Genomic DNA, 19,015 nt, shown 5'->3' with positions numbered 1-19,015 from the left:
ATGGGTTTCCTCTCAATGATCCAGTCACTACAACATTCAAACTCTATAAGGAGAAGGGTTCACTGCTCACTGTTCACAGTTTCATTTATTTGTTTGTGTTTATGCGATCTTCATTATGTTTACCATGAGTAGAGTTTAATAAAAAACATAAAATCATTTGTGATGGCTTTTCTGTACTCTTGTCACAAACTGGTCACCTAAACTGTGTTTGATCTACCTCTGCTCTTAATTCTGTTTGCAACTGGCTCTACCTTGTCATTGTGAAACTTTTAAACCTCCACATGATGCATTCGGCTCCGACTGTGGTCTTGCATCTCCAAACCACACAGGCTGTCAGTTTTATTTCCAGCTCCAGAGGTCGCTTTTAGTTCAAATTATCGTTCTCGGTGCCGATTAATCGGCTAAATCGATGAATCTGTCGACATCTAAGATTTTAAAGTTAATATGTTATTTTTAAAGTAAAATAAGTAACCGATGCAATGTTAACAAGAGAGGGCTAAAATGCTCATAATTTTTTGTTCATGTAAGAGCTCTAGCTGCCATGTTTTGTAACTAGTTGGAGTTTTAGAAACCTTTAGGGCAACCGTCTTATAGTGCATTACAATAATCTAGTCTTGATGTCATGAAAATGTTGATTAACTAAAACAGAACTACTTCTGTTTCCGGAACACCCCACGGTGCAACACGCTCTCACCACCCAACTTTGCAATACCACAATTACTCCTTCCAAAAAATCCAGGAACCTCTGAGTCATATTTGATGAACAGCTGTCCTTCAAAGATCACATTGCAAAGACAACGGGGTCATGCCGATATACCTTATTCAACATTAGAAAGCTAAGACCCTATCTCACTGAGCATGCGGCACAACTCCTTGCCCAGGCCCTGGTAATCACGTGGTTGGACTACTGCAATGCTCTCCTTGCTGGGCTTCCTGCAAAGGCTATCAAACCACTCCAGCTGGTTCAGAACGCAGCAGCACGCCTCGTCTTCCAACTGCCCAAAAGGGCTCATGTGACACCTCTTTTCATCTCTCTCCACTGGCTACCAGTTGAAGCCTGTATCAGATTCAAGCCACCAAATCTTGCCTACAGGACTAACACTGGATCTGCACCGGCATACTTTCACACCCTCCTACACTCCTACACCCATCAAGATCTCTGCATTCAGCAAACCAGCAGCGTCTTGTATTGCCTTCTCATAGGTCAGCAAATAGCCTTCTCACTCATTCTCCTTTACAACTCCTTCCTGGTGGAACAATCTTCCTAACTCGGCCCGGCCAACCTCATCTCTCACAACATTCAAAAAGCGACTTAAAGCCTCTTCTGTGATACTTTCTTTCCCTTAACAGGTATTGGTCTAGCTTTTGTTGAAACTTGTAACTTTGTATTAGCATATTAGCATTTATTGTATTATTGCTCCTGTATGACATATCGCTTATTACTCCCTAAACTCTTTGTAAGTCGCTTTGGATAAAAGTGTCGGCTAAATGACTGAATGTAAATGTAATATTCCTAAAACGAAAAAAGCTGGTTTTGCAGGTGTTGACATCGTGGTTTTCAAATGACAGATTACTATCGAATAATATGCCCAGATTCCTAGTCTACGGAGTGGGCTTCATTGAGCATCACTCAATAATCAAGCAGTATTCTTGGTGGTTAGGTATGGTGGTTAGGTGGTTAGGTATGGTGGATAAGTAAGATTTCTGTTTTATCCGAGTTCAACAATAAAAAGTTGCTTGCTGGTGAACTGCTGTGTTTCGTGAGGCCTCGAGGAAATGTAGAGTTGAGTATCATCAGCATCACAGTAAAAACTTAATTTTTGTCTCTTCATTATACCTCCTAGAGGTAGAGTTGTGCAGTGCGAAGAGCATAGGCCGAGCCCTGTGGCATGCCGTACTGGACTAGTAATTTGCGCTACGCCTCATTGTGTATTGCTATAAACTGAAAACGGTTAGATAGGTATGAACGAAACCATTTTAATACTATTTCACTAATGCCCACATCATTTTCAAGTCAATATAAAAGTATGCTGTGGTCAATCGTGTCAAAAGCGGCACTAGGATCTAACAGCACAAGTAACAAGATACAGCCATGATCAGATGCCAGAAGCAAATCATTTGCTACTCTGATCAGAGAATTCTCTGTACTGTGATGTGCTCTAAATCCTGACTGGAATTTTTCACAGATATCATTCCTTTGGAGGAAGAAACATAGCTGTGATGAAACAACCTTTTCAAGTACTTTAGAAATGGAAGTTTAGTTAACTAATTCCCTAGGGTCAAGTTGAGGTTTTTTGATAAGGGGCCTAATTACAGCCACCTTATATGCTTAAGTGACATATCCTAATGAAAGAGATGAGTTAATAATACGGACCAGAGGATCTACATCGAGGTTCCACCTATAAAAGCTTCCCTTGACACCGGAACAACGAGAGGCATTACTTCCCCTGCTATGTAGATCCATTGTTCTTTATTTGGTGGTTCTAGGGTCTTCTGAGTATTTTGCCTCTTTTTCGGATGTATTTCGGTGACACACGGTTCGTGTCCTGGATAAGACCAGACCAGAGTGTTTTTAACAGGGAAGTATGTCAAGTGACTTACATTTGTGCATCATGTAGTTCGATGGCTGTTAAACACATTAGGTAAGGTTTGCCACCCCATGTACTTTTGGTTAGAGAATGGCTCTGGAGTCCGAAATCGCATACTAAATGAGTAGGTACTCAATTTCAGTAGGTATGTACTCAATGGGGCTACTTGCGTACGTACTGTTTCCCTAAATGGGTGTAGTATGAATGCGATCGGCCATATTGATGATCTTCTTTTCCTTTTTAATGGCGGGGAGCAAAATACGTTTGTGGTGCATATCCACCACCTACTGTACTGGTGTGTACATGGGCCAGAGATTAACCACACGACGTAATAACAAGCGCAACAATTTAAGTTATGAAACAGGTGCATTAACATCAGTAATGCTAACTTTACATTCCATGAGTTTTCCCAGAATTTGCATGTTTGTAATGTCTTCACAAAGGAGACCTTGGGCAGCTGCTCTACCATCTCACCTTAGGAGTGCACTTCTGATTTTATTGCCAAGGAATATAAGTATTATTACTTATAAATTAAGTGTAGGCCTACCCTAGAAATGCATTGCTAGCCCACACCTACACTTGTGCACAATATTTTTGAGAAATGTGACCAATACTTTATAGTTTGGCATTATGCGATTTCGGACTCAGCCAGACAAAAGTGTAATTTGGATTAGTTTATTACAAAATTGGGAACTGAGTTTTAAGAAACACTCTTTCAACATGAGAGTATCCTAACGGCACACTGCAAGTGTCATTCAGTCTGAACATGTCTTCATTGAACACTGTGTGGCGCACTTGAGCATGTTTGGACTTTAATTTGCGTCTTTGGACAAAAAACGAGCAATATTGTTTTGTTCTAGCGTGATAATGTGATAAAATAACTATGGGTTCTGAGTAATCTAGTTTTAATAAAAAACCAGGGGACCCCCAAGCTCTTTATTTTAGATCTATGAGCGGTGCCTTAGGGCTAATGAGGGGTCCGTAACCGCCCCAGCCCCCCCTCCCTCAATTAGATCCCTGATCTGATCGATATTAATATCAAGAAACAACGGAAAGCACTATTTATATTGTTATAAACAAAGCGCTGTCACTTTAAATTTATCTGCAGCGCGAGCAACTGTACTGAAGTTCTACTCTATGACATCACGGCGTTATCAGTCGCGCGATCTCAGTCAGTTTAGCAGCTTTGCGTTTCTCGTTGTTTCTGAACAATCCGACTGAGAGTCGATTAATATCCGAGAATATTTTGTCCAAACTGTGTGATCTCTGATCTGCGGGATCTCTGATCGGCATTAAGCGAGATTTTAACTCAGATTTTCGACGAAACAGAGTGTAAAGCACCAACGGGCGATGAGTAAGTTAACGTTACAAGTCAATAACAAACATTTTCATGTCAAATGTAAAATCTTATCTTGAAATGGTCGTAAATTTGATAATATGTGGAGAATATATCTAATTTATTATAAATAAAGTGAAGAAACGCTATGTGTTTTATGTAACAATACTTATGAAGTGTTTAATACCCCAGTGTTTGTGTCGTGTTTAAACCGGAATGACCGTTTCAATATACGATAAATTACTAGCAATATTGATAGCAATATCAATCTGACGTGTTAAAGTGAGAATTGTACGATTTTGAATGAAGAATATCTTAAGTGTGAATTAAAATACTTAAAGTACATATCCACTGTTTTAATCATGTCATAAACATCTGTAATGCAGGCGTTGGTGCATTGCGCCCACATCCACCTGACAGAAGCTCAGTGATGGATCACGAGAGCCACAAAACTGTCCTAGACCTCTTGAGGGATTATGAGAACATTACTGGCTCCCAGCAGGCTGCACAGCTCTCTCCCTTAAACTACAAAGGTGAGTAAAACTAATATAAAGCGTGCTTCAGTCGGATTCAAAACGGTCACATTTTATTATATAAAGGCTTAAGCAAGGCTCCAGATCTTTTTTTGAGACAGTGTTCAGAGTAAAATGGGGAAAATGTGTCAAGGTCTGTTTTCATTGTTTTAATGTGTAATAAACCTCTTGTTATGCAGGTGCAGGCATGGGCGCCGTAAAGGGGTGGAAGGTTAGGACGATTCTAAGGGCCCAGCCTGATTTAGGGCCCAGAAGAGCAGACCCCCTTTTTATTTTCCTATTTCTTTTCTTTTTTTTAATACATACATTAAATATGCTAGGGCCCCTCGTGCACTAAATGTGTATTTTGTCCGTTTTGACCATAGATTTAATATTTAAAAAACAAATAATGTATTTACTGTTTCGGTCACAACCCTCCCTGCTCCCTCTCACAATGGTTCATTCCACCTGCGCTCGCTAGTGTAGCATCTCTTGCTTATTGGACTTGCCGCAGACAGTGACACACGCAGACACGTCACATCAAAAGTCAGGGAAACAAAAACGGAAGGAAAAGAAGTCAAGAGAAGACAGAGAACGCCAAAGTCGACAGTATGTCACACAGTTTTTCAAAAAGAAAGGTAGCTTGCCATATTCCTGTATTCCAAAACTTATTTTTGTTGCTACATGACCTGCTTTTATCTAGCGAGCTTAGTAAAGAATTATGATTTACATCCAACAATAATAACATCTCTGCTGTCTCCGGGACGGGTTATCATGTCTCGTAGACACAGATTCAGCGGCTGCTGCACACCCACGTCCCCCGTCCCCGTCTCAGCCGAACAAGGTGAGCCTGAGCGCGAAACTTCGCGAAGATTGAAGCCTCTAAACACGTCTTATCTACTGTGTTCGCCACATGATGATAACTTCGCAAAACAAAAAGTAATCTACACTCTTCAAAAATTTCAAAATTAGTTTGCCGTGTCGTGTGTTCTGTGAAGTGACAGTGCGGCTGCTAAGATCGATACTGTCAAACTTGACGTTCTTAATATGAATAAAATGCCCCAGAAAAATATAATATAAAATTGAATAAAACGTGTCTCTACTGTAGCTGATGTTTCCTGAATGAGCAGTTTGACCCAGCTAAAGCTTGTTCATGTTAAGTATATGTCAATACATAATGTTCTCTTGTGCTTGCAATTGCAATTGAGATAATAAATGTTCTCCCTTTTATGTAAACAAGTACATATTTCTAAAAAAAATTCTTGTTTTTGTAGGCCTTGTACTCATCTTTAGACATTTTAACTATGCAATGTGCTAAGTATCTTTTTTTAAGTATACAGGGCATGTTTATTGGGTTAAATTTTATCTGTAAAAAATGTAGGGGGCCCAGAAATGTTGGTTTCCATAGGGCCCAGAATTTCTGGCGGCACCCCTGGGTGCAGGTGTGCAGCACCCAGAGTTACATAAAAGATGTAAAGTTCTTCCTGCCATTACAAAGGCCTGTCAAAACTTTACTGGTCCGCAGCAATATGAGGACATCTCCCTCTTACATGTCAGAGGTGAGCTTGTCAGACCAATATTAATCTGTGCATCAGAATCAAAATTGTAACTTTTTTATACAATAAAGCTTTGGTGTAAGGTAAAACTGTAAAGGTACATTTGAACTGTAATGTGTCATAAATCTGACGTTATGCAGGTGTTGGTCTACATTCACCACATCCACCATCTGACTTTACCCCTCAAATAAAACCCGAGGGCCACAACGTTCTTCCCTCAACCTCAGAGAAGAAGGAATGTGGGAACTTTAAGCGTTCCCAGAAGTGTAAACTTCCTTCCACAAACCTCAGAGGTGAGCTTTTGAGAACAATATCATTCTGCCGTGCTAAAGTGAGAATCAAAATGTTTACCTACAACGTGCTTGAGTGTGAAGTACAATACAAAAGGTGTTTGTAAGTGTTATAATTTGAATGGTTTTGCAGGACTGAGGGCGGAGCCACCACAGAAGAGAATACAGCTGTGGGAACCAAGTGATAGACCTTGTGACGATCCTGTCCTTTCTGTTCTTGGATTTCGTGCCTTGGGACAGGGTTGCTACAGTATCATGTCTTGTGTGTATGTTTTGTTTTATGTGGAGACACGTGGCGGTATGTTTGGATAATTCGCCGCGTGTCATCCTGTGTTCCGTTAAGCTCCGCCCCCTTGTTTCTCCGTTAGGCTCCCTTAGTGTGTTATCTCCGTCACCTGTCTCCCATTAGTGTTTAGTCTTGTCACCTGCCCTTCTCCGTCCCTGTGCAATCTCCCCTCGTTATTATGTCCCTATTTAATATCTCTTTTTCCCCTCACACCTTGTTCGGTTCATCGTATTATATTTGTCTTTCTAGCCTTGCCCCATGTTGCGGAGGATATTTGGATTACCCTGTTACCTGTTTGAAGTTTTGTATGAGTTTCCTCCCCGTGGTTTCTGTCGGTGTGTTTCGTGTTTTTGGACTTTTTCGCTACCTTGTTTTGTTTGTTCCCCTCGTGGAAAGTTTTCTGTTTAGTATCAGTCTCTGTTTTGCCCCATCGTGGGTTTTGTTTTATTTAATAAAAGTCTTTGTCACCTCCATCTGCCTTGCATCTGGGTTCTGCTCATACGTGCCGTGACAGAATGAACCGAACCAAAAGAACCCAGCGGGCAGCAACCGACTCCATGCGTGCTTACCAGACTCGTATCCTGTGTGGATTCCGGCAGAGGGGTATCCCCGTGAGAGAGCTCGCCACAGACTTCCTGTCCATTGCGCAAAGCACGGATTTCACGGAGGCAGAGTTGAAGGCAATCTTCAACGGCTGCCTGGATGAACCCTTTGTGCAGGCTGACATGCGCATGACGAGTGCTCTGGGCTTCGTGGACTGCCTCCGGATCGCTATGGATCGTGAGGAGTCCAGGGCGCTACCCGTGGCGGAGCCTCTCACGGGGCCGGGACCTACCCCAGAGAACGACCCCTCTCAAGTCGGGGTTCCGGTTGTCACCTTGACCCCTGACTCCTCTCCGCCACCAGCAGGACTCCTTGGCGGACATGGGAGGAGAGAGCCTTGGGGGCCCTCGTCGGAGGAATCCCGGTCGGTGCTTGCCGTGCCCTTCGTCTCACTGTTGCAGCAAACCACCAGTCCGGTGGCCCGCCTTAAAAGGAAGAAGCAACGGAGAGAGGCGTGGTGTCCGTCCCAGCCGGTGTCCAGTCCGGTCCAGCCGGAATCTCAGCCGGCCGTCCAGCCGGAATCTCAGCCGGCCGTCCAGCCGGAATCTCAGCCGGCCGTCCAGCCGGATTCTCAGCCGGCCGTCCAGCCGGATTCTCTTCCGGCCGTCCAGCCGGATTCTCTTCCGGATTCTCAGCCGGCCGCCCAGCCGGATTCTCTTCCGGATTCTCAGCCGGCCGCCCAGCCGCCGTATTCTCAGCCGGCCGCCCAGCCGCCGTATTCTCAGCCGGCCGCCCAGCCGCCGTATTCTCAGCCGGCCGCCCAGCCGCCGTATTCTCAGCCGGCCGCCCAGCCGCCGTATTCTCAGCCGGCCGCCCAGCCGCCGTATTCTCAGCCGGCCGCCCAGCCGCCGGATTCTCAGCCGGCCGCCCAGCCGCCGGATTCTCAGCCGGCCGCCCAGCCGCCGGATTCTCAGCCGGCCGCCCAGCCGGCACATTGTACTTTTCCTTATTTGTTTGGACACACCCCTCACCCCAGCTCTCCCAAGTCCCCACCAGCCTCGCCCGGTCTTCCTAGGTTCCCTCATCATGTCCCACCCATGCCTAGCGTTCCCAAGTTTGGTCTGCCTATTCCCCCCCCTCCCTTCCCTTTGATGTTTATCTTATTGTCTAACCCCAACCCCTTCATAGTTATGTCGGCCCTGCCCCTAGTTTGTTGTGTTTTGTCTGTGTGGTGTCTGTCTTCGTTCTTGTCTATTTTGTCCCGCTGATTTTTTGTTGTTTTTGGCCGCTCGGTGATCGGCTCTTGGAGCGGGGGTACTGTGACGATCCTGTCCTTTCTGTTCTTGGATTTCGTGCCTTGGGACAGGGTTGCTACAGTATCATGTCTTGTGTGTATGTTTTGTTTCATGTGGAGACACGTGGCGGTATGTTTGGATAATTCGCCGCGTGTCATCCTGTGTTCCGTTAAGCTCCGCCCCCTTGTTTCTCCGTTAGGCTCCTTTAGTGTGTTATCTCCGTCACCTGTCTCCCATTAGTGTTTAGTCTTGTCACCTGCCCTTCTCCGTCCCTGTGCAATCTCCCCTCGTTATTATGTCCCTATTTAATATCTCTGTTTCCCCTCACACCTTGTTCGGTTCATTGTATTGTATTTGTCTTTCTAGCCTTGCCCCATGTTCCGGAGGATATTTGGATTACCCTGTTACCTGTTTGAAGTTTTGTATGAGTTTCCTCCCCGTGGTTTCTGTCGGTGTGTTTCGTGTTTTTAGACTTTTTCGCTACCTTGTTTTGTTTGTTCCCCTCGTGGAAAGTTTTCTGTTTAGTATCAGTCTCTGTTTTGCCCCATCGTGGGTTTTGTTTTATTTAATAAAAGTCTTTGTCACCTCCATCTGCCTTGCATCTGGGTTCTGCTCATACGTGCCGTGACAGACCTTTTGCTTTCGTCTGTAAAAGAATATTAGAAGATGCGAAGGTGAGTGCAACTTATGAGTCATATCAAAATGATGTTTGGTGATATGGGCACAAGGATTACATACACATGTCTACATTCTGTAGAAAAGAAGGGTGTTTTGTATTAAGCAAATCTCCCCTATCATGAAAACACATTGAACAATTGTTTTGTGATCTGTTTTGTTTTTTGTTTGCAGATTGACCGTGAATATCAAAACAGCCTTTCTTTAGCAGATCGAGAGACATTCTCATCTAGGTTTAAAAAAATGAAAATTGATGACATAAGGAATATCCTTTGGAGAAAGAAGAGTTAAGGTAAATGTATGATATGTTTTCTTCATTACAGTTTTTTACTTTGTATTACAACACAAGGATTTGTGTAATATGCTTTTTAAATTACATGAGGTATCAGAGCTCAATTCTCTATATTTTATTGTCATCAGGATATGGCTGCTACAAGTACTGTTGAAGGAAGCTAAAAAAAGAGGAGACGTGGGTGGCTGGCTTCCTGGAGTGGCCGGCTGCACCGGACTGGAGTGGCTGGCTGCCGGGAGTGGCTACCTGGAGTGGACTGGAATGGCTGGGTGCCTGGAGGGACCGGCTGCACCGGACTGGAGTGGCTGGCTGCCGGCTGCACTGGAGTGGCTGGCTGCCTAGATTGGCCGGCTGCACCGGACTGGAGTGGCTGGCTGCCGGCTGCTCTGGAGTGGCTGGCTGCCTAGAGTGGCCGGCGCACCGGACTGGAGTGGCCGGCTGCACCGGACTGGAGTGGCCGGCTGCACCGGACTGGAGTGGCCGGCTGCACCGGACTGGAGTGGCCAGCTGCACCGGACTGGAGTGGCCGGCTGCACCGGACTGGAGTGGCCGGCTGCACCGGACTGGAGTGGCTGGCTATACCGGACTGGAGTGGCCGGCTGCCTAGAGTGGCTGGCTGCACCGGACTGGAGTGGCTGGCTGCACCGGACTGGAGTGGCCCGCTGCACCGGACCGGAGTGGCTGGCTGCCGGGAGTGGCCGGCTGCACCGGACTGGAGTGGCACGCTGCCTAGAGTGGCTGCACCGACCACTGTTTGCCACAAAACAGGAACATCACACATTTGACCTGAAACAACTGCAAACCAAGATATGAATTCAAATCTTTAAAGAAGAATCGTATCCCTTGTGAAGTGTTACATTCCTCTAATAATAAATGCTATTATTGTACATCATTCTGAATCATGTTGAATAAAGTGCCTCCATCTGTTCTGCGTAAAACAATATTGTTTCCCTGCTGCAAACAGAGGTTTTTTTAGACTTTTTTATTGTCCGTTATATTGATGGACAGGCTTGTAAAATATCCGCCATAATCTTCTATTAACGGTGGTAATTAGCATGTTCGTGATGTCATCACGCTGTACTTGCTATTACTCTCGGAACTTGCTGTATTTTAATACAACTGAAGTCAATAAATGCGTTGTTGTTTATATTCATTTATATACTTAATGTTTATGTTGTCGGACATAAAATAATTAAAGACAAATATTTATGTTCATATGTCCGGTCCAGTCAGTAACAATGCCAGGTGCTTGTAAATGGTGTTTTGTACTCACTCACAAGCAACTCACTAGACAAGTCAATTCACTTGTCTAAGAAAATGCTGAATTAAATCATTCATTGTAAGCTGTGGGGCTTTCAAAGTATGTTTATAGGTTGTGGTAGAGTCAATAAAAACAAAGACTTATTTAACAATTAATTCTGATACATAAACACTGTATTTGTCAGTTTCTTTAATCCTTTAATTTTCTCTTTTTTACAAGATCTCCCAAGTGTTTAGAACCTTTAGAAGTCAATGTCTGGTCTGTGTTCAAAATTTAAAGAGACAGTTCACACAATATAAATCTGTTATGACATGGTTTGACAAACACACTTCTAATGTGTTCTAAGACTTTACCGAGAAACATGTAAGATCTCTGGTACGAAAGGCAGGTGGTTGCGTCATCACGGAGGGAATGTGCTTTGCGTTTGTTGACCGGGTCATGCACAACATTACAACATCTGCTCAGCTGGACAAGGAAAAGCACAACTCTTGCTTCAATGATGGAAAAGTAGATCCAGCTGTGAGGTTCTTGGCAGGTATATAATCAGAGTGACTCTACAATGATACAGTGCATTAGGGTTTGCTGTATGCTAAGTGTATAGTTACATAAAAGTGTAATGTATTGCAGGTAATGTTATTGTACCCACGCTTCCCCCAACGTGTCCTGGTACCAAGGGAATAGAACTGCCGCCGGCCGTGGTGGAGAGGAAACAGGGGTCTCAGTACATGCTTAATCCAGACCGTTCATCATTCAGACCAGGTAGGCAGTTCTCCAACAGTTTGGACCTCAAACATTCACTGGATCACCGGATCTTCACCACATCGACAGCCCCAGACGGCATCTGTTGGTCGCCTGCTACAATGGAGGAAGAGATTTGCGCATTGACCCACAAACAGGTGTGTGAGTTTGTAAAAGCCTTTGCCATGTGTGTTCGTGTTGCTGGAGGAAAATGAACCACACTAATACATTTTTAGGCCATTTATTGGAATGACTTTTGGCCAACACTTAGTTAACCGACTTTTCAGGCACACGACTGCATACAGTAAAACTGCCAGAAGAAGACCATCTCATGTTGTTCACCGACTTCTTTCAGGTGCACTACTGCAGACAGTAAAACTGCCAGAAGAAGATCATCTCATGTTGTTCACCGACTTCTTTCAGGTACACTACTGCAGACAGTAAAACTGCCAGAAGAAGATCATCTCATGTTGTTCAGGTGGGAAGGATCACACTGATCTGTACGTCACCACCACAGCGTATAAAGACATGGATGAAGATTCACTGGCCAAACAGCCTGTGGCTGGCTGCATATTTAAGGTGACATAACACATAAGGTGACATCACAGGGTGACATAACTAACACATAATATCCTTTATTCTCACCGCAGGATACTGGTATAGGAGTGACGGTTATTCCATCATTCTCATATACTGGATAAAAGCCATGAAGACAGCGATGATGCTTACTAAACCGTCACAATATTTCTGCCAAAACAACGTTGATTATTTTACCACCGTTCTAACTGCAACCGTGGCTTTAATACACCCATAGGATAGATGAAAACCTCTGTTTCATGGTATTCGACATTGGAAAATACTTTGAAGTTAAACAAGATCTTCTAAATGTAGGATGAGACTTTCCATCAGCTTTTTGGATTAGGAGAGGGAAGGTGTCACATCTCAGGATTAAGGCATGAAGGTTTAAAAGAAGGTAACAATATTTTAAAGAAATGCTCATTTTAAAATAACAGGAACAGTGCACAATAATACCAGCATTAAAATGGGGATCCATGTTGATTTGAAAACAAATATATGATTTTAAAGATGCTGTGTGCAACCAGGTTTGGGGGAAAAGGTGGATTTTATTCTTGTGTGAATCTTTAATATAACCTGAGAAAGTGAAGAAAACGCTGAATTGACTTTTTTGGTATTTTACAATATTATAGAGTTTTAATCATATTGATATTTCACAGACCATAGCACTTTGCATACGCCTCCAAATAAAGTTATTTTGTTTTATAAGGGTGTGCTGTTATTCTTTTCACCACCTAACCAATGAAATGACAGCATTTGATGTACACATTTGAAAAAGCAAACTCTCTATTCAATTTGAAACATGTCTTTTAGGACATCTAGTGTAATGGAAAAATGTTCCATAATATTACAAATCATGCTTCGAAGCCACATTATACTCATTTATCCTCTTTCACAAATGTTACACTTGGGGGTTATGTGAACTCGTTAATAAATCATCACTTTATTCAATTGTCTCAAGATTCTTTTTGAGTTTTTATTTTAAGAAACGGATGGATGTCTTTTACTACTAGATGACCTCTACCACTAGAGGTCGTCATCACGTCAATCAGTCTAATAATTGTATAATAATAATATTTGTAAAGTCTGTTTATACAACGCCAAACAATATTCAGTAATATATGTTTGTGTAGCACTTTTAACAAGGTGTTATTTAACAATTCAGTAAGTACATTTTAAATGGCTTTTACTTTTCCGTAAAGTAATTGTTTACACCCCTTCACCAGTAGAGAGCATTGTTTAGTAATTATGTACAGTTGTAAAGGTTTCCTATTGTGTTTTAGCTGCTGAATAAATCCTGTCTTTAGGTTCAAACAAATAGGCTGATCTCTATGGAGGACGAAAAATGACTTAAGAATAAATAAATGAACGAATAACTAAACGTATGCATAAATAAGTATAAATACATTAATCAAGACATAAATACATGCATAATTAAGAAATAAATAAATACACGCATAAAGGCAGAGATAAATCATTAAATAAATACATTCACACAGAAATAAATAATTGAATAATTATTTATACATTTCTGCATGTATTTATCAAAGTCAGGGGTTGGCAAATGTAAATATTGATTTCACAGCTTTGAAATTGACTCAGTGTTTTTGAGTACTTACACTTTCAATCAGTCCACTATTGTGTGCCAGGCTTTTTCTCTTTGTTTTATTATAGGAGCCGTTTTTACCTTTTTAAATATGTCTTACCTCTTCATATGTTTGGATTATGAGCTGTTGGTCAGTTGGCGAGAAGTAGCCTATGGCACACAGGTTTTTTCCATTTTTCCATCACTGATTCTGTGATCGATCCGGACAATTAAATTCCTACAAACATGAATCAATTGTTTTTGGCAGACCAAAGAAATAAAGATGTCTTTTCATATCTATATGATGGCATAGCAATGACTGACAACAGTGAAGAAAAAGTTGCAAAATGCCCTAATCTCTAAACTTGCATTGAACATACATTCATTTCAACAACAAAAACTTTAATAGAAAACTAAAGTGCTGTTTTACTGAACTGAGATGAAAAAATAGCAGCATCAAGTTGTGACTGCAACCTCTGAAAACATTTCAGCTTTCTTGCGGCTGTTGCAGCTGAAAGGGGGTTTGTTTATTATTTTCTTTTAGTTCATGTCTTTATTCTCCTTCTAAAAGTGTTTCTCACGTAGCCTCCATGCACTCTTTTACTATTATATAGAAAAGGATAGCTTAAATCACATACGTTCCTATTTATTAGAGAAGTTTGTCTGGTTAGCCCTTAGATGTTAAGTTAGAGATGATAGAGATACTTCTCACCAATGCTTTGAAGCTTAGGAGTAGTAAATATTCTACAGAGAAACCAAAGGGTTATCAGACTCTCGGTGAGAGTTCAAAACCTAAAACCAGACCCCTGGAGAAAACCAGGACAAAGGGAGAGAGGGGGTTTATGGGTTTCCTCTCAATGATCCAGTCACTACAACATTCAAACTCTATAAGGAGAAGGGTTCACTGCTCACTGTTCACAGTTTCATTTATTTGTTTGTGTTTATGCGATCTTCATTATGTTTACCATGAGTAGAGTTTAATAAAAAACATAAAATCATTTGTGATGGCTTTTCTGTACTCTTGTCACAAACTGGTCACCTAAACTGTGTTTTATCTACCTCTGCTCTTAATTCTGTTTGCAACTGGCTCTACCTTGTCATTGTGAAACTTTTAAACCTCCACATGATGCATTCGGCTCCGACTGTGGTCTTGCATCTCCAAACCACACAGGCTGTCAGTTTTATTTCCAGCTCCAGAGGTCGCTTTTAGTTCAAATTATCGTTCTCGGTGCCGATTAATCGGCTAAATCGATGAATCTGTCGACATCTAAGATTTTAAAGTTAATATGTTATTTTTAAAGTAAAATAAGTAACCGATGCAATGTTAACAAGAGAGGGCTAAAATGCTCATAATTTTTTGTTCATGTAAGAGCTCTAGCTGCCATGTTTTGTAACTAGTTGGAGTTTTAGAAACCTTTAGGGCAACCGTCTTACAGTGCATTACAATAATCTAGTCTTGATGTCATGAAAATGTTGATTAACTAAAACAGAACTACTTCTGTTTCCGGAACACCCCACGGTGCAACACGCTCTCACCATCCAACTTTGCAATACCACAATTACTCCTTCCAAAAAATCCAGGAACCTCTGAGTCATATTTGATGAACAGCTGTCCTTCAAAGATCACATTACAAAGACAACGGGGTCATGCCGATATACCTTATTCAACATTAGAATGCTAAGACCCTATCTCACTGAGCATGCGGCACAACTCCTTGCCCAGGCCCTGGTAATCACGTGGTTGGACTACTGCAATGCTCTCCTTGCTGGGCTTCCTGCAAAGGCTATCAAACCACTCCAGCTGGTTCAGAACGCAGCAGCACGCCTCGTCTTCCAACTGCCCAAAGGGCTCATGTGACACCCCTTTTCATCTCTCTCCACTGGCAACCAGTTGAAGCCTGTATCAGATTCAAGCCACTAAATCTTGCCTACAGGACTAACACTGGATCTGCACCGGCATACTTTCACACCCTCCTACACTCCTACACCCATCAAGATCTCTGCATTCAGCAAACCAGCAGCGTCTTGTATTGCCTTCTCATAGGTCAGCAAATAGCCTTCTCACTCATTCTCCTTTACAACTCCTTCCTGGTGGAACAATCTTCCTAACTCGGCCCGGCCAACCTCATCTCTCACAACATTCAAAAAGCGACTTAAAGCCTCTTCTGTGATACTTTCTTTCCCTTAACAGGTATTGGTCTAGCTTTTGTTGAAACTAGTAACTTTGTATTAGCATATTATCATGTATTGTATTATTGCTCCTGTATGACATATCGCTTATGCTCCCTAAACTCTTTGTAAGTCGCTTTGGATAAAAGTGACTAAATGTACATGTAATATTCTTAAAACGAAAAAAAGCCCGTTTTGCAGGTGTTGGCATCGTGGTTTTCAAGTGACGGATAACTATTGAATAAAATGCCCAGATTCCTAGTCTACGGAGTGGGTTTCATTGAGCATCCCTCAATAATCAAGCAGTATTCTTGGTGGTTAGGTATGGCGGATAAGTAAGACTTCTGTTTTATCCGAGTTCAACAATAAAAAGTTGCTTGCTGGTGAAATGCTGTGTTTCATGAGGCCTCAAGGAAATGTAGAGCTGAGTATCATCAGCATCACAGTAAAAACTTAATTTGCGTCTCTTCATTCTACCTCCTAGAGGTAGAGTTGTGCAGTGCGAAAACTGTTAGACTATGTTAGGTATGAACGAAACCATTTTAATGCTATTTCACTAATGCCCACATCATTTTCAAGTCAATATAAAAGTATGCTGTGGTCAATCGTGTCAAAAGCGGCACTAGGATCTAACAGCACAAGAAACAAGATACAGCCATGATCAGATGCCAGAAGCAAATCATTTGTTACTCTGATCAGAGAAGTCTCTGTACTGTGATGTGCTCTAAATCCTGACTGGAATTTTTCACAGATATCATTCCTTTGGAGGAAGAAACATAGCTGTGATGAAACGACCTTTTCAAGTACTTTAGAAATGGAAGTTTAGTTAACTAATTCCCTAGGGTCAAGTTGAGGTTTTTTGATAAGGGGCCTAATTACAGCCACCTTATACGCTTAAGGGACATATCCTAATGAAAGAGATGAGTTAATAATACGAACCAGAGGATCTACATCGAGGTTCCACCTATAAAAGCTTATCCATTATTGATATCCAAAATCCATTGTTCTTTATTTGGTGGTTCGAGCGTCTTCTGAGTGTTTAGCCTCTTTTTCGGATGTATTTCGGTGACACACGGTTCGTGTCCTGGATAAGACCAGACCAGAGTGTTTTTAACAGGGAAGTATGTCAAGTGACTTACATTTGTGCATCATGTAGTTCGATGGCTGTTAAACACATTAGGTAAGGATTGCCACCCCATGTACTTTTGGTTAGAGAATGGCTCTGGAGTCCGAAATCGCATACTAAATGATTAGGAACTAAATTTTAATAGGTACGTACTCAATGGGGCTAAATAGTACGTATTGTTTTCCCTGAATGGGTGCAGTATGAATGTGATCGGCCATATTGATGATCTTCTTTTCGTTCTTGATGGAGGGGAGCAAAATACGTTTGTGGTGCATATCCACCACCTACTGTACTGGAGTGTACATGGGCCAGAGATTAACCACACGACGTAATAACAAGCGCAACAATTTAAGTTATGAAACAGGTGCATTAACATCAGTAATGCTAACTTTACATTCCATGAGTTTTCCCAGAATTTGCATGTTTGTAATGTCTTCACAAAGGAGACCTTGGGCAGCTGCTCTACCATCTCACCTTAGGAGTGCACTTCTGATTTTATTGCCAAGGAATATAAGTATTATTACTTATAAATTAAGTGTAGGCCTACCCTAGAAATGCATTGCTAGTGTGACGGTCTTGCCTGGGCGGTCTGCACAATGGAGATATAAACGTGGAAATAGGGGTTTCACTTCACAGAGAATAAAGCAGTTCCACAGCATGTCTTGTTATCTCTGCTCCTGTTTATTTAAAACAGTACTCTTTCTATTAAATGAATGTAATCATTTTTTTTAGCGTTGTGATCGTATATTGAGTACAATGTTGCAGATTTACAATGCATTTTCAGTGAATTTATCACAAATCAACTCAATGAAAAACAGAACAATTAAATTAAATTAAATATAAAGGGAAACATCCCCACCCAGTGGTGATCATGTACCATTCTACATGAATAAAGTAATTAATCCATAAAACTAGGGATGGGCATTTCTGATCATATTTCATATCGAGTAATCCACAGGTTTGAGAAACGAGTACTCGATTAATCGGGGGTGGAGCTTAAGCAAGGGGCGTCATAGCGACAATTAAATATTTTAATTAAAGCCCTGTTAAAAACGTTGTTGATAAAACAATGAAACATGACAGGATTAAAAAAATACTTAAATTAACACAGATTATTAAACATCACCATCAATAGTGGTTAACACAGTAAACATTTAAAAGAAATAACAGCGTGAGGTGAAGCTGAAGCGCTTTTTCTTCATGACGCATTGTATATAAAATTTATCACATAGCCTAGATACACATTATGTAAATGTTATATTACAAATTGTATTTATCTACACAAAATGCATGTGAGCTTGAACTAAGTGCCAACCAGAAAGTAGTGGATGCGCTTCTCCCGTTACAGGGCGCTTTTGTGTCTTTCCTCAAAACCTCGCGTCTCCAATACTGCATTTTGAATTTTCCATTCATTTATGTAATGACAGGTTAGCGTCATATACGATTCAGCGGTTAGCGAGGTCCACGAGTCCGTAGTTATAGCCACCCGCGCTGGCTTCGACAGACTGTCTTTTAGTGAACAAGCGCATTTTTCGTTTAGAGCATCAATCCTTGCAGTGACCGTTTTGCGCTATGGGACAGTATAGTGGGGCTCAACGTAATTCATTAAACGTTTAAAACCTTCACCTTCAACAAAACTAATAGGCAGCAAGTCTTCTGCTGTCATTTCTGCTATTAGCTGCGTCATTTTCTCTGCTCTGCCTTTGTCGCATTTCTGTTTGATGGTGAAATCTCTTATGCTCGTCTGACTGCTGGTAGTGGCATCGGCATCATCTGCTTTTTTGTGTTTATGTGCAAGATGGTAACGCATCGAACTCGTTGTGGAGTTGTAGACCAGTGTGGCGCTGCACATCTTACACTTGACTGTTTTTTCGTCAAGTTTTCAAAGTGTTGCCAGACATCGCTGCGCGCTTTAGACGCCATTTTCGCTCTGTGCTCCGGTCTTGTCTCTAGACCACAACTTCTCGCAGCCATAACCAATCAAATATCAGACTACCGCCCAAATACCAGCATAACCAATCAGAAATAATGATAGTAAAAAAAAAGCCAATCGATCATCATTTTCATGCTCGATCCTGCTGATGCGTTCGCGAAATCGATTAATCGAGTACTCGCGCACATCCCTACATAAAACACATTATAACAATACATACATTTTATACACATTACCTGCACAATGGAGATATA

General features: G+C 41.8%; 1 protein-coding gene and 1 pseudogene across 11 annotated transcripts; both read left to right on the top strand.

Annotated features, from left to right (window-relative positions):
- The first annotated feature begins 3,108 nt into the window (after positions 1 to 3,108).
- Positions 3,109 to 10,265, top strand: LOC130412231 (transcriptional regulatory protein AlgP-like). Of its 11 annotated transcripts, XM_056737448.1 has the most exons (8): positions 3,109 to 3,942; positions 4,311 to 5,074; positions 5,222 to 5,280; positions 5,845 to 5,995; positions 6,133 to 6,285; positions 6,416 to 9,080; positions 9,256 to 9,373; positions 9,502 to 10,265. In XM_056737448.1, exon 6 carries the CDS (start codon positions 7,084 to 7,086, stop codon positions 8,377 to 8,379), a length of 1,296 nt encoding a protein of 431 aa, XP_056593426.1. In that variant the 5' UTR covers positions 3,109 to 3,942; positions 4,311 to 5,074; positions 5,222 to 5,280; positions 5,845 to 5,995; positions 6,133 to 6,285; positions 6,416 to 7,083; the 3' UTR covers positions 8,380 to 9,080; positions 9,256 to 9,373; positions 9,502 to 10,265. The 11 variants fall into 11 exon arrangements, with proteins under 11 accessions (XP_056593426.1, XP_056593419.1, XP_056593421.1 ...); XM_056737441.1 differs by having other exon boundaries at positions 5,222 to 5,995; XM_056737443.1 differs by having other exon boundaries at positions 4,311 to 5,375; positions 5,545 to 5,995.
- Positions 10,266 to 11,072: 807 nt separating this feature from the next.
- On the top strand, positions 11,073 to 12,910 carry LOC130411419 (regucalcin-like; annotated as a pseudogene).
- The last annotated feature ends 6,105 nt before the right edge of the window (positions 12,911 to 19,015 follow it).

Source organism: Triplophysa dalaica, chromosome 22, assembly GCF_015846415.1.
Source record: "Triplophysa dalaica isolate WHDGS20190420 chromosome 22, ASM1584641v1, whole genome shotgun sequence".
Classification (NCBI taxonomy): domain Eukaryota; kingdom Metazoa; phylum Chordata; class Actinopteri; order Cypriniformes; family Nemacheilidae; genus Triplophysa; species Triplophysa dalaica.
This window is presented reverse-complemented; position numbering and strand designations above follow the sequence as displayed.